This window comes from Chiloscyllium punctatum, chromosome 28 (genome assembly GCF_047496795.1).
Source record: "Chiloscyllium punctatum isolate Juve2018m chromosome 28, sChiPun1.3, whole genome shotgun sequence".
In the NCBI taxonomy this organism is placed as follows: domain Eukaryota; kingdom Metazoa; phylum Chordata; class Chondrichthyes; order Orectolobiformes; family Hemiscylliidae; genus Chiloscyllium; species Chiloscyllium punctatum.
This window is the reverse complement of record NC_092766.1, coordinates 5,516,454-5,538,457: the sequence shown is the minus strand read 5'-3', so window position 1 is coordinate 5,538,457 and position 22,004 is coordinate 5,516,454. Positions and strand designations below refer to the sequence as shown.

The following is a 22,004-nucleotide window of genomic DNA, read 5'->3' as shown; positions in this document are numbered from 1 at the left end:
GGGATGATACAGTGGGACACAGAGAGGATATGGTGGGGGATGGTACAGTTAGACACAGAGAGGATATGGAGGGGGATGGTACAGTGGGACACAGAGGGGATATGGAGGAGGATGGTACAGTGGGACACAGAGAGGATATGGTGGGGGATGGTTCAGTGGGACACAGAGAGGATATGGAGGGGGATGGTACAGTGGGACACAGAGAGGATATGGAGAGGGATACAGTGGGAAACAGAGAGGATATGGAGGGGATGGTACAGTGGGACAGAGAGGGGATATGGAGGGGGATGGTACAGTGGGACACAGAGAGGATATGGAGGGGGATACAGTGGGACACAGAGAGGATATGGAGGGGGATGGTACAGTGGGACACAGAGAGGATATGGAGGGGGATGGTACAGTGGGACACAGAGAGGATATGGAGGGGGATGGTGCAGTGGGACACAGAGAGGATATGGAGGGGGATAGTACAGTTGGACACAGAGAGGATATGGAGGGGGATGATACAGTGGGACACACAGACGATATGGAGGGGGATGGTACAGTGGGACACAGAGTGGATATGGAGGGGGATGATACAGTGGGACACACAGACGATATGGAGGGGATGGTACAGTGGGACACAGAGAGGATATGGAGAGGGATACAGTGGGAAACAGAGAGGATATGGAGGGGGATGGTACAGTGGGAACACAGAGGAGGATATGGAGGGGGATGGTACAGTGGGACACAGAGAGGATATGGAGGGGGATACAGTGGGACACAGAGAGGATATGGAGGGGGGTGGTACAGTGGGACACAGAGAGGATATGGAGGGGGATGGTACAGTGGGACACAGAGAGGATATGGAGGGGGATGGTACAGTGGGAACAAAGAGGAGGATATGGAGGGGGATGGTACAGTGGGACACAGAGTGGATATGGAGGGGGATGGTACAGTGGGACACAGAGAGGATATGGAGGGGGATGGTACAGTGGGACACAGAGAGGATATGGAGGGGGATGGTACAGTGGGACACAGAGACGATATGGAGGGGGATGGTACAGTGGGACACAGAGAGGATATGGAGGGGGATGGTACAGTGGGACACAGAGAGGATATGGAGGGGGATACAGTGGGAAACAGAGAGGATATGGAGGGGGATGGTACAGTGGGAACACAGAAGAGGATATGGAGGGGGATGGTACAGTGGGACACAGAGAGGATATGGAGGGGGATGGTACAGTGGGACACAGAGAGGATATGGAGGGGGATGGTACAGTGGGAACACAGAGGAGGATATGGAGGGGGATGGTACAGTGGGACACAGAGAGGATATGGAGGGGGATGGTACAGTGGGAACACAGAGGAGGATATGGAGGGGGATGGTACAGTGGGACACAGAGAGGATATGGAGGGGGATGGTACAGTGGGACACAGAGAGGATATGGAGGGGGATGGTACAGTGGGACACAGAGAGGATATGGAGGGGGATGGTAAAGTGGGAACACAGAGGAGGATATGGAGGGGGATGGTACAGTGGGACACAGAGAGGATATGGAAGGGGATGGTACAGTGGGACACAGAGAGGATATGGTGGGGGATGGTACAGTGGGACACAGAGAGGATATGGAGGGGGATGGTACAGTGGGACACAGAGAGGATATGGAGGGGGATACAGTGGGACACAGAGAGGATATGGAGGGGGATGGTACAGTGAGACACAGAGAGGATATGGAGGGGGATGGTACAGTGGGACACAGAGAGGATATGGAGGGGGATACAGTGGGACACAGAGAGGATATGGAGGGGGGTGGTACAGTGGGACACAGAGAGGACATGGAGGGGGATGGTACAGTGGGACACAGGATATGGAGGGGGATACAGTGGGACACAGAGAGGATATGGAGGGGGATGGTACAGTGGGACACAGAGAGGATATGGAGGGGGATGGTACAGTGGGACACAGAGAGGATATGGTGGGGGATGGTACAGTGGGACACAGAGAGGATATGGAGGGGGATGGTACAGTGGACAGAGAGGGGATATGGAGGGGGATGGTACAGTGGGACACAGAGAGGATATGGAGGGGGATACAGTGAGACACAGAGAGGATATGGAGGGGAATGGTACAGTGGGACACAGAGAGGATATGGAGGGGGATGGTACAGTGGGACACAGAGAGGATATGGAGGGGGATACAGTGGGACACAGAGAGGATATGGAGGGGGATGGTGCAGTGGGACACAGAGAGGATATGGAGGGGGATGGTACAGTGGGACACAGAGAGGATATGGAGGAGGATGGTACAGTGGGACACAGAGAGGATATGGAGGGTGATGGTACAGTGGGACACAGAGAGGATATGGAGGAGGATGGTACAGTGGGACACAGAGAGGATATGGAGGGGGATGGTGCAGTGGGACACAGAGAGGATATGGAGGGGGATGGTACAGTGAGACACAGAGAGGATACGGAGGGGATGATACAGTGGGACACAGAGAGGATATGGAGGGGGATGGTGCAGTGGGACACAGAGAGGATATGGAGGGGATGATACAGTGGGACACAGAGAGGATATGGAGGGGGATGGTGCAGTGGGACACAGAGAGGATATGGAGGGGGATGGTGCAGTGGGACACAGAGAGGATATGGTGGGGATGATACAGTGGGACACAGAGAGGATATGGAGGGGGATGGTACAGTGGGACACAGAGAGGATATGGAGGGGGATGGTACAGTGGGAACACAGAGGAGGATATGGAGGGGGATGGTGCAGTGGGACACAGAGACGATATGGAGGAGGATGGTACAGTGGGACACAGAGAGGATATGGAGGGGGATGGTACAGTGGGACACAGAGAGGATATGGAGAGGGATACAGTGGGACACAGAGAGGTTATGGAGGGGATGGTACAGTGGGACACAGAGAGGATATGGAGGGGGATGGTACAGTGGGACACAGAGAGGATATGGAGGGGGATGGTACAGTGGGACACAGAGAGGATATGGAGGGGGATGGTACAGAGGGACACAGAGAGGATATGGAGGGGGATGGTACAGTGGGACACAGAGGGGATATGGAGGGGGATGATACAGTGGGACACAGAGGGGATATGGAGGGGGATGGTACAGTGGGACACAGAGAGGATATGGAGGGGGATGGTACAGTGCGACACAGAGAGGATATGGAGGGGGATGGTACAGTGGGACACAGAGAGGATATGGAGGGGGATGGTACAGTGGGACACAGAGAGGATATGGAGGGGGATGGTACAGTGGGACACAGAGGGGATATGGAGGGGGATGGTACAGTGGGACACAGAGAGGGTATGGAGGGGGATGGTACAGTGGGACACAGAGAGGATATGGAGGGGGATGGTACAGTGGGACACAGAGAGGATATGGTGGGGGATGGTACAGTGGGACACAGAGAGGATATGGAGGGGGGTGGTACAGTGGGACACAGAGAGGATATGGAGGGGGATACAGTGGGACACAGAGAGGATATGGAGGGGGGATGGTACAGTGGGACACAGAGAGGATATGGAGGGGGATGGTACAGTGGGACACAGAGAGGATATGGAGGGGGGTGGTACAGTGGGCACAGAGGATATGGTGGGGATGGTACAGTGGGACACAGAGAGGATATGGAGGGGGATACAGAGCAGACAAGTCAATATTTAAGGACAAATACAGTGAGTGAGATACAGAGGGAGGTATAGAGCAGGCACTCCCTCAGCACTGACCCTCCGACAGTGCGGCACTCCCTCAGCACTGACCCTCCGACAGGGCCCACTCCCTCAGCACTGACCCTCCGACAGTGCCCACTCCCTCAGCACTGACCCTCTGACAGTGCCCACTCCCCTCAGCACTGACCCTCCGACAGTGTGTCCCCTCCCTCAGCACTGACCCTCCGACAGGGCCCACTCCCTCAGCACTGACCCTCCGACAGGGCCCACTCCCTCAGCACTGACCCTCCGACAGGGCCCACTCCCTCAGCACTGACCCTCCGACAGTGCCCACTCCCTCAGCACTGACCCTCCGACAGTGCGGTACTCCCCTCAGCACTGACCCTCCGACAGGGCCCACTCCCTCAGCACTGACCCTCCGACAGTGCCCACTCCCTCAGCACTGACCCTCCGACAGGGCCCACTCCCTCAGCACTGACCCTCCGACAGTGCGGTACTCCCTCAGCACTGACCCTCCGACAGTGCGGCACTCCCTCAGCACTGACCCTCCGACAGTGCGGCACTCCCTCAGCACTGACCCTCCGACTGTGCCAACTCCCTCAGCACTGACCCTCCGACAGGGCCCACTCCCTCAGCACTGACCCTCCGACAGGGCCCACTCCCTCAGCCCTGACCCTCCCAGTCCCCCCTCCCTCAGCCCTGACCCTCCCAGTCCCCCCCTCCCTCAGCCCTGACCCTCCCAGTGCCCACTCCCTCAGCCCTGACCCTCCCAGTGCCCACTCCCTCAGCACTGACCCTCCGACAGGGCCCGCTCCCTCAGCACTGACCCTCCGACAGTGCCCGCTCCCTCAGCACTGACCCTCCGACAGTGCGGCACTCCCTCAGCACTGACCCTCCGACAGGGCCCACTCCCTCAGCACTGACCCTCCGACAGTGCCCACTCCCTCAGCACTGACCCTCTGACAGTGCCCACTCCCTCAGCACTGACCCTCCGACAGTGTGTCCCCTCCCTCAGCACTGACCCTCCGACAGGGCCCACTCCCTCAGCACTGACCCTCCGACAGGGCCCACTCCCTCAGCACTGACCCTCCGACAGGGCCCACTCCCTCAGCACTGACCCCCCGACAGGGCCCACTCCCTCAGCACTGACCCTCCGACAGGGCCCACTCCCTCAGCACTGACCCTCCGACAGTGCCCACTCCCTCAGCACTGACCCTCCGACAGTGCGGTACTCCCTCAGCACTGACCCTCCGACAGTGCCCACTCCCTCAGCACTGACCCTCCGACAGTGCGGCCCTCCCTCAGCACTGACCCTCCGACAGGGCCCACTCCCTCAGCACTGACCCTCCGACAGTGCGGTACTCCCTCAGCACTGACCCTCCGACAGTGCGGCACTCCCTCAGCACTGACCCTCCGACAGTGCGGCACTCCCTCAGCACTGACCCTCCGACAGTGCCCACTCCCTCAGCACTGACCCTCCGACTGTGCCAACTCCCTCAGCACTGACCCTCCGACAGGGCCCACTCCCTCAGCACTGACCCTCCGACAGGGCCCACTCCCTCAGCCCTGACCCTCCCAGTCCCCCCTCCCTCAGCCCTGACCCTCCCAGTCCCCCCTCCCTCAGCCCTGACCCTCCCAGTCCCCCCTCCCTCAGCCCTGACCCTCCCAGTCCCCCCTCCCTCAGCCCTGACCCTCCCAGTCCCCCCTCCCTCAGCCCTGACCCTCCCAGTGCCCACTCCCTCAGCCCTGACCCTCCCAGTGCCCCCTCCCTCAGCCCTGACCCTCCCAGTGCCCCCTCCCTCAGCCCTGACCCTCCCAGTGCCCCCTCCCTCAGGCCTGTCTGTACCTGTGAGGCCTGGACGATGATTGGGACACCGAGCAGTCTCTCTCCTGACAGACGAATCGCTGAGGCCACAGACTCCATCTCATAGAATTCAACATAAGCAATTCCCTTCGAGCGTCGGGAACTCCTGTCTGATATAATCTTCACATCGCGGACCTGACAGGGACAGAGACAGGGGGTCAGGGACAGGGACAGGGGGTCAGCGAGAGGGTCAGGGACAGGGGGTCAGGGAGAGGGACAGGGGGTCAGGGAGAGGGACAGGGACAGGGACAGGGGGTCAGGGAGAGGGTCAGGGGGTCAGGGAGAGGGACAGGGACGGGGACAGGGGGTCAGGGAGAGGGTCAGGGACAGGGACAGGGACAGGGACAGGGGGTCAGGGAGAGGGACAGGGGGTCAGCGAGAGGGTCAGGGACAGGGGGTCAGGGAGAGGGACAGGGGGTCAGGGACAGGGACAGGGGGTCAGGGACAGAGACAGGGGGTCAGGGACAGGGACAGGGACAGGGGGTCAGGGAGAGGGACAGGGGGTCAGGGAGAGGGACAGGGACAGGGACAGAGGGTCAGGGACAGGGTCAGGGGGTCAGGGACAGGGAGAGGGTCAGGGACAGGGTCAGGGTCAGGGTCAGGGACAGGGAGAGGGACAGGGACAGGGACAGGGAGAGGGACAGAGACAGGGACGGGGGTCAGGGAGTGGGACAGGGGGTCAGGGACAGGGAGAGGGGGTCAGGGACAGAGACAGGGGGTCAGGGACAGAGACAGGGACGGGGGTCAGGGACAGGGAGAGGGTCAGGGAGAGGGTCAGGGACAGGGTCAGGGACAGGGTCAGGGAGAGGGTCAGGGACAGGGTCAGGGACAGGGACAGGGTCAGGGACAGGGACAGGGAGAGGGTCAGGGACAGGGTCAGGGTCAGGGACAGGGAGAGGGTCAGGGACAGGGACAGGGACAGGGACAGGGTCAGGGAGAGGGTCAGGGACAGGGTCAGGGTCAGGGTCAGGGTCAGGGAGAGGGTCAGGGAGAGGGTCAGGGTCAGGGAGAGGGTCAGGGACAGGGAGAGGGACAGGGTCAGGGACAGGGTCAGGGACAGGGACAGGGACAGGGTCAGGGACAGGGACAGGGTCAGGGAGAGGGTCAGGGTCAGCGTCAGGGTCAGGGTCAGGGTCAGGGTCAGGGAGAGGGACAGGGTCAGGGACAGGGTCAGGGACAGGGACAGGGACAGGGACAGGGTCAGGGTCAGGGTCAGGGTCAGGGAGAGGGTCAGGGACAGGGACAGGGTCAGGGTCAGGGTCAGGGACAGGGACAGGGTCAGGGGCAGGGTCAGGGACAGGGACAGGGACAGGGACAGGGACAGGGTCAGGGTCAGGGACAGGGTCAGGGACAGGGTCAGGGACAGGGACAGGGACAGGGTCAGGGTCAGGGTTAGATACAGAGTAAAGCTCCCTCTACACTGTCCCCCCCCATCCCAGGGACAGGGACAGCACGGGGTTAGATACAGAGTAAAGCTCCCTCTACACTGTCCCCCCCCATCCCAGGGATAGGGACAGCACGGGGTTCGATACAGAGTAAAGCTCCCTCTACACTGTCCCCCCCATCCCAGGGACAGGGACAGCACGGGGTTAGATACAGAGTAAAGCTCCCTCTACACTGTCCCCCCCCATCCCAGGGACAGGGACAGCACGGGTTTAGATACAGAGTAAAGCTCCCTCTACACTGTCCCCCCCATCCCAGGGACAGGGTCAGGGTCAGGGTTAGATACAGAGTAAAGCTCCCTCTACACTGTCCCCCCTATCCCAGGGACAGGGACAGCACGGGGTTAGATACAGAGTAAAGCTCCCTCTACACTGTCCCCGCCATCCCAGGGACAGGGACAGCACGGGGTTAGATACAGAGTAAAGCTCCCTCTACACTGTCCCCCCCATCCCAGGGACAGGGACAGCACGGGGTTTAGATACAGAGTAAAGCTCCCTCTACACTGTCCCCCCCCCATCCCAGGGACAGGGACAGCACGGGGTTAGATACAGAGTAAAGCTCCCTCTACACTGTACCCCCCACCATCCCAGGGACAGGGACAGCACGGGGTTAGATACAGGGTAAAGCTCCCTCTACACTGTCCCCCCGCCCCCCCACCCCATTACCTTCCCCACAGTTGAGAAGAAGTCAGCGAGGTCCTGGGAACAGATCCTTGCGGAGAATTGCAGACACAGGACAGTACAGGAGTCTCTCTCCTCAACACTGCGGTTCCATGATCCACCTCTGGCAGGAACAAATCCACCATCACAGTCAGATTGTACACGCGCTGATCCCAAACACCCCCTTCACAACCTCCCAGATCCCAGCCGCTCCACCCCCTCCCTGTCTCTGTAACCCCCTCCCTGTCTTTGTAACCACCTCCCTGTCTCTGTAACCCCCCCCCTGTCTCTGTAACCCCCCTCCACCCCCCCCCGTCTCTGTAACCCCCTCCCTGTCTCTGTAACCCCCTCCCTGTCCCCTCCACCCCCTCCCTGTCTCTGTAACCCCCTCCCTGTCTCTGTAACCCCCCTCCACCCCCTCCCTGTCTCTGTAACCCCCCTCCACCCCCTCGCTGACTCTGTAACCCCTGTGTACACATTGGGGTCAGTCAGTGTTAAACTGTACACTGAGGGAGCTGTGTACACATTGGGGTCAGTCTGTGTTAAACTGTACACTGAGGGAGCTGTGTACACATTGGGGTCAGTCAGTGTTAAACTGTACACTGAGGGAGCTGTGTACACATTGGGGTCAGTCAGTGTTAAACTGTACACTGAGGGAGCTGTGTACACATTGGGGTCAGTCAGTGTTAAACTGTACACTGAGGGAGCTGTGTACACATTGGGGTCAGTCAATGTTAAACTGTACACTGAGGGAGCCGTGTACACATTGGGGTCAGTCAGTGTTAAACTGTATACTGAGGGAGCTGTGTACACATTGGGGTCAGTCAGTGTGAAACTGTACACTGAGGGAGCCGTGTACACATTGGGGTCAGTCAGTGTTAAACTGTACACTGAGGGAGCTGTGTACACATTGGGGTAAGTCAGTGTTAAACTGTACACTGAGGGAGCTGTGTACACATTGGGGTAAGTCAGTGTTAAACTGTACACTGAGGGAGCTGTGTACACATTGGGGTCAGTCAGTGTTAAACTGTACACTGAGGGAGCCGTGTACACATTGGGGTCAGTCTGTGTTAAACTGTACACAGAGGGAGCTGTGTACACATTGGGGTCAGTCTGTGTTAAACTGTACACTGAGGGAGCCGTGTACACATTGGGGTCAGTCTGTGTTAAACTGTACACTGAGGGAGCTGTGTACACATTGGGGTCAGTCTGTGTTAAACTGTACACTGAGGGAGCCGTGTACACATTGGGGTCAGTCTGTGTTAAACTGTACACTGAGGGAGCCGTGTACACATTGGGGTCAGTCTGTGTTAAACTGTACACTGAGGGAGCTGTGTACACATTGGGGTAAGTCAGTGTTAAACTGTACACGATGGGAGCTGTGTACACATTGGGGTCAGTCTGTGTTAAACTGTACACTGAGGGAGCTGTGTACATATTGGGGTCAGTCAGTGTTAAACTGTACACTGAGGGAGCCGTGTACACATTGGGGTCAGTCTGTGTTAAACTGTACGCAGAGGGAGCCTTGTACACATTGGGGTCAGTCTGTGTTAAACTGTACACTGAGGGAGCCGTGTACACATTGGGGTCAGTCTGTGTTAAACTGTACACTGAGGGAGCTGTGTACACATTGGGGTAAGTCAGTGTTAAACTGTACACTGAGGGAGCTGTGTACACATTGGGGTCAGTCAGTGTTAAACTGTACACTGAGGGAGCTGTGTACATATTGGGGTCAGTCAGTGTTAAACTGTACACTGAGGGAGCCGTGTACACATTGGGGTCAGTCTGTGTTAAACTGTACGCAGAGGGAGCCTTGTACACATTGGGGTCAGTCAGTGTTAAACTGTACACTGAGGGAGCTGTGTACACATTGGGGTAAGTCAGTGTTAAACTGTACACTGAGGGAGCTGTGTACACATTGGGGTCAGTCAGTGTGAAACTGTACACTGAGGGAGCTGTGTACACATTGGGGTAAGTCTGTGTTAAACTGTACACTGAGGGAGCTGTGTACACATTAGTGTCAGTCAGTGTTAAACTGTACACTGAGGGAGCTGTGTACACATTGGGGTCAGTCAGTGTTAAACTGTACACTGAGGGAGCTGTGTACACATTGGGGTCAGTCTGTGTTAAACTGTACACTGAGGGAGCTGTGTACACATTGGGGTCAGTCTGTGTTAAACTGTACACTGAGGGAGCTGTGTACACATTGGAGTCAGTCAGTGTTAAACTGTATACTGAGGGAGCTGTGTACACATTGGGGTCAGCCTGTGTTAAACTGTATACTGAGGGAGCTGTGTACACATTGGGGTCAGTCTGTGTTAAACTGTACACTGAGGGAGCTGTGTACACATTGGGGTCAGTCAGTGTTAAACTCTACAGGGAGGGAGCTGTGTACACATTGGGGTCAGTCAGTGTTAAACTGTACACTGAGGGAGCTGTGTACACATTGGGGTCAGTCTGTGTTAAACTGTACACTGAGGGAGCTGTGTACACATTGGGGTCAGTCAGTGTTAAACTGTACACTGAGGGAGCTGTGTACACATTGGGGTCAGTCAGTGTTAAACTGTACACTGAGGGAGCCGTGTACACATTGGGGTCAGTCAGTGTTAAACTGTACACTGAGGGATCCGTGTACACATTGGGGTCAGTCAGTGTGAAACTGTACACTGAGGGATCTGTGTACACATTGGGGTCAGTCTGTGTTAAACTGTACACTGAGGGAGCTGTGTACACATTGGGGTCAGTCAGTGTTAAACTGTACACTGAGGGAGCCGTGTACACATTGGGGTCAGTCAGTGTGAAACTGTACACTGAGGGATCTGTGTACACATTGGGGTCAGTCAGTGTTAAACTGTACACTGAGGGAGCTGTGTACACATTGGGGTCAGTCAGTGTGAAACTGTACACTGAGGGAGCTGTGTACACATTGGGGTCAGTCAGTGTTAAACTGTATACTGAGGGAGCTGTGTACACATTGGGGTCAGTCAGTGTTAAACTGTACGCTGAGGGAGCTGTGTACACATTGGGGTCAGTCTGTGTTAAACTGTACACTGAGGGAGCTGTGTACACATTTGGGTCAGTCAGTGTTAAACTGTATACTGAGGGAGCTGTGTACACATTGGGGTCAGTCAGTGTTAAACTGTACACTGAGGGAGCTGTGTACACATTGGGGTCAGTCAGTGTTAAACTGTACACTGAGGGAGCTGTGTACACATTGGGGTCAGTCTGTGTTAAACTGTACACTGAGGGAGCTGTGTACACATTGGGGTCAGTCAGTGTTAAACTGTACACTGAGGGAGCCGTGTACACATTGGGGTCAGTCTGTGTTAAACTGTACACTGAGGGAGCCTTGTACACATTGGGGTCAGTCAGTGTTAAACTGTACACTGAGGGAGCCTTGTACACATTGGGGTAAGTCAGTGTTAAACTGTACACTGAGGGAGCTGTGTACACATTGGGGTAAGTCAGTGTTAAACTGTACACTGAGGGAGCTGTGTACACATTGGGGTCAGTCAGTGTGAAACTGTACACTGAGGGAGCTGTGTACACATTGGGGTCAGTCTGTGTTTAACTGTACACTGAGGGAGCTGTGTAAACATTAGTGTCAGTCAGTGTTAAACTGTACACTGAGGGAGCTGTGTACACATTGGGGTCAGTCTGTGTTAAACTGTACGCAGAGGGAGCTGTGTACACATTGGGGTCAGTCAGTGTTAAACTGTACGCAGAGGGAGCTGTGTACACATTGGGGTCAGTCAGTGTTAAACTGTACACTGAGGGAGCTGTGTACACATTGGGGTCAGTCAGTGTTAAACTGTACACTGAGGGAGCTGTGTACACATTGGGGTCAGTCAGTGTTAAACTGTATACTGAGGGAGCTGTGTACACATTGGGGTCAGCCTGTGTTAAACTGTACACTGAGGGAGCTGTGTACACATTGGGGTCAGTCTGTGTTAAACTGTACAGGGAGGGAGCTGTGTACACATTGGGGTCAGTCAATGTTAAACTGTACACTGAGGGAGCTGTGGACACATTGGGGTCAGTCAGTGTTAAACTGTACACTGAGGGAGCTGTGTACACATTGGGGACAGTCAGTGTTAAACTGTACACTGAGGGAGCTGTGTACACATTGGGGACAGTCAGTGTTAAACTGTACACTGAGGGAGCTGTGTACACATTGGGGACAGTCAGTGTTAAACTGTACACTGAGGGAGCCGTGTACACATTGGCGTCAGTCAGTGTTAAACTGTACACTGAGGGAGCTGTGTACACATTGGGGTCAGTCAGTGTTAAACTGTACACTGAGGGAGCTGTGTACACATTGGGGTCAGTCAGTGTTAAACTGTACACTGAGGGAGCTGTGTACACATTGGGGTCAGTCTGTGTTAAACTGTACACTGAGGGAGCTGTGTACACATTGGGGTCAGTCAGTGTTAAACTGTACACTGAGGGAGCCGTGTACACATTGGGGTCAGTCTGTGTTAAACTGTACACTGAGGGAGCTGTGTACACATTGGGGTCAGTCTGTGTTAAACTGTACGCTGAGGGAGCTGTGTACACATTGGGGTCAGTCTGTGTTAAACTGTACACTGAGGGAGCTGTGTACACATTGGGGTCAGTCTGTGTTAAACTGTACACTGAGGGAGCTGTGTACACATTGGGGTCAGTCAGTGTTAAACTGTACACTGAGGGTGCTGTGTACACATTGGGGACAGTCAGTGTTAAACTGTGCACTGAGGGAGCTGTGTACACATTGGGGTCAGTCTGTGTTAAACTGTACACTGAGGGAGCTGTGTACACATTGGGGTCAGTCTGTGTTAAACTGTACACTGAGGGAGCCGTGTACACATTGGGGTCAGTCAGTGTTAAACTGTACACTGAGGGAGCTGTGTACACATTGGGGACAGTCAGTGTTAAACTGTGCACTGAGGGAGCTGTGTACACATTGGGGTCAGTCTGTGTTAAACTGTACACTGAGGGAGCTGTGTACACATTGGGGTCAGTCAGTGTTAAACTGTACACTGAGGGAGCTGTGTACACATTGGGGACAGTCTGTGTTAAACTGTACACTGAGGGAGCTGTGTACACAATGGGGTCAGTCTGTGTTAAACTGTACACTGAGGGAGCTGTGTACACATTGGGGTCAGTCAGTGTTAAACTGTACACTGAGGGAGCTGTGTACACATTGGGGTCAGTCAGTGTTAAACTGTACACTGAGGGAGCTGTGTACATATTGGGGTCAGTCAGTGTTAAACTGTACACTGAGGGAGCCGTGTACACATTGGGGTCAGTCTGTGTTAAACTGTACGCAGAGGGAGCCCTGTACACATTGGGGTCAGTCAGTGTTAAACTGTACACTGAGGGAGCTGTGTACACATTGGGGTCAGTCTGTGTTAAACTGTACACTGAGGGAGCCGTGTACACATTGGGGTCAGTCAGTGTTAAACTGTACACTGAGGGAGCTGTGTACACATTGGGGACAGTCAGTGTTAAACTGTGCACTGAGGGAGCTGTGTACACATTGGGGTCAGTCTGTGTTAAACTGTACACTGAGGGAGCTGTGTACACATTGGGGTCAGTCAGTGTTAAACTGTACACTGAGGGAGCTGTGTACACATTGGGGACAGTCTGTGTTAAACTGTACACTGAGGGAGCTGTGTACACAATGGGGTCAGTCTGTGTTAAACTGTACACTGAGGGAGCTGTGTACACATTGGGGTCAGTCAGTGTTAAACTGTACACTGAGGGAGCTGTGTACACATTGGGGTCAGTCAGTGTTAAACTGTACACTGAGGGAGCCTTGTACACATTGGGGTAAGTCAGTGTTAAACTGTACACTGAGGGAGCTGTGTACACATTGGGGTAAGTCAGTGTTAAACTGTACACTGAGGGAGCTGTGTACACATTGGGGTCAGTCTGTGATAAACTGTATGCAGAGGGAGCTGTGTACACATTGGGGTCAGTCAGTGTTAAACTGTACGCAGAGGGAGCTGTGTACACATTGGGGTCAGTCTGTGTTAAACTGTACGCAGAGGGAGCTGTGTACACATTGGGGTCAGTCAGTGTTAAACTGTACGCAGAGGAAGCTGTGTACACATTGGGGTCAGTCAGTGTTAAACTGTACACTGAGGGAGCTGTGTACACATTGGGGTCAGTCTGTGTTAAACTGTACACTGAGGGAGCTGTGTACACATTGCGGTCAGTCTGTGTTAAACTGTACACTGAGGGAGCTGTGCACACATTGGGGTCAGTCAGTGTTAAACTGTACACTGAGGGAGCTGTGTACACATTGGGGTCAGTCAGTGTTAAACTGTACACTGAGGGAGCTGTGTACACATTGGGGTCAGTCAGTGTTAAACTGTACACTGAGGGAGCTGTGTACACATTGGGGTCAGTCTGTGTTTAACTGTACACTGAGGGAGCTGTGTAATCATTAGTGTCAGTCAGTGTTAAACTGTACACTGAGGGAGCTGTGTCCACATTGGGGTCAGTCTGTGTTAAACTGTACGCAGAGGGAGCTGTGTACACATTGGGGTCAGTCAGTGTTAAACTGTACGCAGAGGAAGCTGTGTACACATTGGGGTCAGTCAGTGTTAAACTGTACACTGAGGGAGCTGTGTACACATTGGGGTCAGTCAGTGTTAAACTGTATACTGAGGGAGCTGTGTACACATTGGGGTCAGCCTGTGTTAAACTGTATACTGAGGGAGCTGTGTACACATTGGGGTCAGTCTGTGTTAAACTGTACAGGGAGGGAGCTGTGTACACATTGGGGTCAGTCAATGTTAAACTGTACACTGAGGGAGCTGTGTACACATTGGGGTCAGTCTGTGTTAAACTGTACACTGAGGGAGCTGTGTACACATTGGGGTCAGTCAGTGTTAAACTGTACACTGAGGGAGCTGTGTACACATTGGGGTCAGTCAGTGTTAAACTGTACACTGAGGGAGCTGTGTACACATTGGGGACAGTCAGTGTTAAACTGTACACTGAGGGAGCTGTGTACACATTGGGGACAGTCAGTGTTAAACTGTACACTGAGGGAGCTGTGTACACATTGGGGACAGTCAGTGTTAAACTGTACACTGAGGGAGCCGTGTACACATTGGGGTCAGTCAGTGTTAAACTGTACACTGAGGGAGCTGTGTACACATTGGGGACAGTCAGTGTTAAACTGTACACTGAGGGAGCCGTGTACACATTGGGGTCAGTCAGTGTTAAACTGTACACTGAGGGAGCTGTGTACACATTGTGGTCAGTCTGTGTTAAACTGTACACTGAGGGAGCTGTGTACACATTGGGGACAGTCAGTGTTAAACTGTACACTGAGGGAGCTGTGTAAACATTGGGGTCAGTCTGTGTTAAACTGTACGCTGAGGGAGCTGTGTACACATTGGGGTCTGTCAGTGTTAAACTGTACACTGAGGGAGCTGTGTACACATTGGGGTCAGTCTGTGTTAAATTGTACACTGAGGGAGCTGTGTACACATTGGGGTCAGTCAGTGTTAAACTGTACACTGAGGGAGCTGTGTACACATTGGGGTCAGTCTGTGTTAAACTGTACACAGAGGGAGCCATGTACACATTGGGGTCAGTCAGTGTTAAACTGTACACTGAGGGAGCTGTGTACACATTGGGGTCAGTCAGTGTTAAACTGTACACTGAGGGAGCTGTGTACACATTGGGGTCAGTCAGTGTTAAACTGTACACTGAGGGAGCTGTGTACACATTGGGGTCAGTCAGTGTTAAACTGTACACTGAGGGAGCCGTGTACACATTGGGGTCAGTCAGTGTTAAACTGTACACTGAGGGAGCCGTGTACACATTGGGGTCAGTCTGTGTTAAACAGTACACTGAGGGAGCCGTGTACACATTGGGGTCAGTCTGTGTTAAACTGTACACTGAGGGAGCCGTGTACACATTGGGGTCAGTCTGTGTTAAACTGTACACTGAGGGAGCTGTGTACACATTGGGGACAGTCAGTGTTAAACTGTACACTGAGGGAGCTGTGTACACATTGGGGTCAGTCTGTGTTAAACTGTACACTGAGGGAGCTGTGTACACATTGGGGTCAGTCAGTGTTAAACTGTACACTGAGGGAGCTGTGTACACATTGGGGTCAGTCTGTGTTAAACTGTACACTGAGGGAGCTGTGTACACATTGGGGTCAGTCTGTGTTAAATTGTACACTGAGGGAGCTGTGTACACATTGGGGTCAGTCAGTGTTAAACTGTACACTGAGGGAGCTGTGTACACATTGGGGTCAGTCTGTGTTAAATTGTACAGGGAGGGAGCTGTGTACACATTGGGGTCAGTCAGTGTTAAACTGTACACTGAGGGAGCTGTGTACACATTGGGGTCAGTCAGTGTTAAACTGTATACTGAGGGAGCTGTGTACACATTGGGATCAGTCTGTGTTAAACTGTACAGTGAGGGAGCTGTGTACACATTGGGGTCAGTCAGTGTTAAACTGTACACTGAGGGAGCTGTGTACACATTGGGGTCAGTCAGTGTTAAACTGTACACTGAGGGAGCTGTGTACACATTGGGGTCAGTCAGTGTTAAACTGTACACTGAGGGAGCTGTGTACACATTGGGGTCAGTCAGTGTTAAACTGTACACTGAGGGAGCTGTGTACACATTGGGGTCAGTCTGTGTTAAACTGTACACTGAGGGAGCTGTGTACACATTGGGGACAGTCAGTGTTAAACTGTACACTGAGGGAGCTGTGTACACATTGGGGTCAGTCTGTGTTTAACTGTACACTGAGGGAGCTGTGTAAACATTAGTGTCAGTCAGTGTTAAACTGTACACTGAGGGAGCTGTGTACACATTGAGGTCAGTCTGTGTTAAACTGTACGCAGAGGGAGCTGTGTACACATTGGGGTCAGTCAGTGTTAAACTGTACGCAGAGGGAGCTGTGTACACATTGGGGTCAGTCAGTGTTAAACTGTACACTGAGGGAGCTGTGTACACATTGGGGTCAGTCTGTGTTAAACTGTACGTTGAGGGAGCTGTGTACACATTGGGGTCAGTCAGTGTTAAACTGTACACTGAGGGAGCTGTGTACACATTGGGGTCAGTCAGTGTTAAACTGTACGCTGAGGGAGCTGTTTACACATTGGGGTCAGTCTGTGTTAAACTGTACACTGAGGGAGCTGTGTACACATTGGGGTCAGTCAGTGTTAAACTGTACACTGAGGGAGCTGTGTACACATTGGGGTCAGTCAGTGTTAAACTGTACACTGAGGGAGCTGTGTACACATTGGGGTCAGTCTGTGTTAAACTGTACAGGGAGGGAGCTGTGTACACATTGCGGTCAGTCTGTGTTAAACTGTACACTGAGGGAGCTGTGCACACATTGGGGTCAGTCAGTGTTAAACTGTACACTGAGGGAGCTGTGTACACATTGGGGTCAGTCAGTGTTAAACTGTACACTGAGGGAGCTGTGTACACATTGGGGTCAGTCTGTGTTAAACTGTACACTGAGGGAGCTGTGTACACATTGGGGTCAGTCAGTGTTAAACTGTACACTGAGGGAGCTGTGTACACATTGGGGTCAGTCTGTGTTAAACTGTACACTGAGGGAGCTGTGTACACATTAGGGTCAGTCAGTGTTAAACTGTACACTGAGGGAGCTGTGTACACATTGGGGTCAGTCAGTGTTAAACTGTACACTGAGGGAGCTGTGTACACATTGGGGTCAGTCTGTGTTAAACTGTACACTGAGGGAGCTGTGTACACATTGGGGTCAGTCAGTGTTAAACTGTACACTGAGGGAGCTGTGTACACATTGGGGTCAGTCAGTGTTAAACTGTACACTGAGGGAGCTGTGTACACATTGGGGTCAGTCAGTGTTAAACTGTACACTGAGGGAGCTGTGTACACATTGGGGTCAGTCAGTGTTAAACTGTACACTGAGGGAGCTGTGTACACATTGGGGTCAGTCAGTGTTAAACTGTACACTGAGGGAGCTGTGTACACATTGGGGTCAGTCTGTGTTAAACTGTACACTGAGGGAGCTGTGTACACATTGGGGTCAGTCAGTGTTAAACTGTACACTGAGGGAGCTGTGTACACATTGGGGACAGTCAGTGTTAAACTGTACACTGAGGGAGCTGTGTACACATTGGGGACAGTCAGTGTTAAACTGTACACTGAGGGAGCTGTGTACACATTGGGGACAGTCAGTGTTAAACTGTACACTGAGGGAGCCGTGTACACATTGGCGTCAGTCAGTGTTAAACTGTACACTGAGGGAGCTGTGTACACATTGGGGTCAGTCAGTGTTAAACTGTACACTGAGGGAGCCGTGTACACATTGGGGTCAGTCTGTGTTAAACTGTACACTGAGGGAGCTGTGTACACATTGGGGTCAGTCAGTGTTAAACTGTACACTGAGGGAGCTGTGTACACATTGGGGACAGTCAGTGTTAAACTGTACACTGAGGGAGCCGTGTACACATTGGCGTCAGTCAGTGTTAAACTGTACACTGAGGGAGCTGTGTACACATTGGGGTCAGTCAGTGTTAAACTGTACACTGAGGGAGCCGTGTACACATTGGGGTCAGTCTGTGTTAAACTGTACACTGAGGGAGCTGTGTACACATTGGGGTCAGTCAGTGTTAAACTGTACACTGAGGGAGCCGTGTACACATTGGGGTCAGTCTGTGTTAAACTGTACACTGAGGGAGCTGTGTACACATTGGGGTCAGTCTGTGTTAAACTGTACGCTGAGGGAGCTGTGTACACATTGGGGTCAGTCTGTGTTAAACTGTACACTGAGGGAGCTGTGTACACATTGGGGTCAGTCTGTGTTAAACTGTACACTGAGGGAGCTGTGTACACATTGGGGTCAGTCAGTGTTAAACTGTACACTGAGGGAGCTGTGTACACATTGGGGACAGTCAGTGTTAAACTGTGCACTGAGGGAGCTGTGTACACATTGGGGTCAGTCTGTGTTAAACTGTACACTGAGGGAGCTGTGTACACATTGGGGTCAGTCTGTGTTAAACTGTACACTGAGGGAGCCGTGTACACATTGGGGTCAGTCAGTGTTAAACTGTACACTGAGGGAGCTGTGTACACATTGGGGACAGTCAGTGTTAAACTGTGCACTGAGGGAGCTGTGTACACATTGGGGTCAGTCTGTGTTAAACTGTACACTGAGGGAGCTGTGTACACATTGGGGTCAGTCAGTGTTAAACTGTACACTGAGGGAGCTGTGTACACATTGGGGACAGTCTGTGTTAAACTGTACACTGAGGGAGCTGTGTACACAATGGGGTCAGTCTGTGTTAAACTGTACACTGAGGGAGCTGTGTACACATTGGGGTCAGTCAGTGTTAAACTGTACACTGAGGGAGCTGTGTACACATTGGGGTCAGTCAGTGTTAAACTGTACACTGAGGGAGCTGTGTACATATTGGGGTCAGTCAGTGTTAAACTGTACACTGAGGGAGCCGTGTACACATTGGGGTCAGTCTGTGTTAAACTGTACGCAGAGGGAGCCCTGTACACATTGGGGTCAGTCAGTGTTAAACTGTACACTGAGGGAGCTGTGTACACATTGGGGTAAGTCAGTGTTAAACTAGAAACTGAGGGAGCTGTGTACACATTGGGGTCAGTCTGTGTTAAACTGTACACTGAGGGAGCTGTGTACACATTGGGGTCAGTCAGTGTTAAACTGTACACTGAGGGAGCCGTGTACACATTGGGGTCAGTCAGTGTTAAACTGTACACTGAGGGAGCCTTGTACACATTGGGGTAAGTCAGTGTTAAACTGTACACTGAGGGAGCTGTGTACACATTGGGGTAAGTCAGTGTTAAACTGTACACTGAGGGAGCTGTGTACACATTGGGGTCAGTCTGTGATAAACTGTATGCAGAGGGAGCTGTGTACACATTGGGGTCAGTCAGTGTTAAACTGTACGCAGAGGGAGCTGTGTACACATTGGGGTCAGTCTGTGTTTAACTGTACACTGAGGGAGCTGTGTAATCATTAGTGTCAGTCAGTGTTAAACTGTACACTGAGGGAGCTGTGTCCACATTGGGGTCAGTCTGTGTTAAACTGTACGCAGAGGGAGCTGTGTACACATTGGGGTCAGTCAGTGTTAAACTGTACGCAGAGGAAGCTGTGTACACATTGGGGTCAGTCAGTGTTAAACTGTACACTGAGGGAGCTGTGTACACATTGGGGTCAGTCAGTGTTAAACTGTATACTGAGGGAGCTGTGTACACATTGGGGTCAGCCTGTGTTAAACTGTATACTGAGGGAGCTGTGTACACATTGGGGTCAGTCTGTGTTAAACTGTACAGGGAGGGAGCTGTGTACACATTGGGGTCAGTCAATGTTAAACTGTACACTGAGGGAGCTGTGTACACATTGGGGTCAGTCTGTGTTAAACTGTACACTGAGGGAGCTGTGTACACATTGGGGTCAGTCAGTGTTAAACTGTACACTGAGGGAGCTGTGTACACATTGGGGTCAGTCAGTGTTAAACTGTACACTGAGGGAGCTGTGTACACATTGGGGACAGTCAGTGTTAAACTGTACACTGAGGGAGCTGTGTACACATTGGGGACAGTCAGTGTTAAACTGTACACTGAGGGAGCTGTGTACACATTGGGGACAGTCAGTGTTAAACTGTACACTGAGGGAGCCGTGTACACATTGGGGTCAGTCAGTGTTAAACTGTACACTGAGGGAGCTGTGTACACATTGGGGACAGTCAGTGTTAAACTGTACACTGAGGGAGCCGTGTACACATTGGGGTCAGTCAGTGTTAAACTGTACACTGAGGGAGCTGTGTACACATTGTGGTCAGTCTGTGTTAAACTGTACACTGAGGGAGCTGTGTACACATTGGGGACAGTCAGTGTTAAACTGTACACTGAGGGAGCTGTGTAAACATTGGGGTCAGTCTGTGTTAAACTGTACGCTGAGGGAGCTGTGTACACATTGGGGTCTGTCAGTGTTAAACTGTACACTGAGGGAGCTGTGTACACATTGGGGTCAGTCTGTGTTAAAGTGTACACTGAGGGAGCTGTGTACACATTGGGGTCAGTCAGTGTTAAACTGTACGCTGAGGGAGCTGTTTACACATTGGGGTCAGTCTGTGTTAAACTGTACACTGAGGGATCTGTGTACACATTGGGGTCAGTCAGTGTTAAACTGTACACTGAGGGAGCTGTGTACACATTGGGGTCAGTCAGTGTTAAACTGTACACTGAGGGAGCTGTGTACACATTGGGGTCAGTCTGTGTTAAACTGTACACAGAGGGAGCCATGTACACATTGGGGTCAGTCAGTGTTAAACTGTACACTGAGGGAGCTGTGTACACATTGGGGTCAGTCAGTGTTAAACTGTACACTGAGGGAGCTGTGTACACATTGGGGTCAGTCAGTGTTAAACTGTACACTGAGGGAGCTGTGTACACATTGGGGTCAGTCAGTGTTAAACTGTACACTGAGGGAGCCGTGTACACATTGGGGTCAGTCAGTGTTAAACTGTACACTGAGGGAGCCGTGTACACATTGGGGTCAGTCTGTGTTAAACAGTACACTGAGGGAGCTGTGTACACATTGGGGTCAGTCTGTGTTAAACTGTACACTGAGGGAGCTGTGTACACATTGGGGTCAGTCTGTGTTAAATTGTACACTGAGGGAGCTGTGTACACATTGGGGTCAGTCAGTGTTAAACTGTACACTGAGGGAGCTGTGTACACATTGGGGTCAGTCTGTGTTAAATTGTACAGGGAGGGAGCTGTGTACACATTGGGGTCAGTCAGTGTTAAACTGTACACTGAGGGAGCTGTGTACACATTGGGGTCAGTCAGTGTTAAACTGTATACTGAGGGAGCTGTGTACACATTGGGATCAGTCTGTGTTAAACTGTACAGTGAGGGAGCTGTGTACACATTGGGGTCAGTCAGTGTTAAACTGTACACTGAGGGAGCTGTGTACACATTGGGGTCAGTCAGTGTTAAACTGTACACTGAGGGAGCTGTGTACACATTGGGGTCAGTCAGTGTTAAACTGTACACTGAGGGAGCTGTGTACACATTGGGGTCAGTCAGTGTTAAACTGTACACTGAGGGAGCTGTGTACACATTGGGGTCAGTCTGTGTTAAACTGTACACTGAGGGAGCTGTGTACACATTGGGGACAGTCAGTGTTAAACTGTACACTGAGGGAGCTGTGTACACATTGGGGTCAGTCTGTGTTTAACTGTACACTGAGGGAGCTGTGTAAACATTAGTGTCAGTCAGTGTTAAACTGTACACTGAGGGAGCTGTGTACACATTGAGGTCAGTCTGTGTTAAACTGTACGCAGAGGGAGCTGTGTACACATTGGGGTCAGTCAGTGT

At 52.5% G+C, this 22,004-nt stretch overlaps 1 protein-coding gene across 1 annotated transcript in view; it reads right to left on the bottom strand.

Moving 5' to 3' along the window:
• Positions 1-22,004, bottom strand: part of LOC140453866 (uncharacterized) — a 109,191-nt gene that overhangs the window by 7,902 nt on the left and 79,285 nt on the right. The window contains exons 5-6 of the mRNA XM_072548727.1: positions 7,644-7,761; positions 5,518-5,670 (exon numbers count right to left, since the gene is read on the bottom strand). Of these exons, the coding sequence (XP_072404828.1) occupies positions 5,518-5,670; positions 7,644-7,761 (271 nt within the window). The remainder of the gene's footprint in view (positions 1-5,517; positions 5,671-7,643; positions 7,762-22,004) is intronic.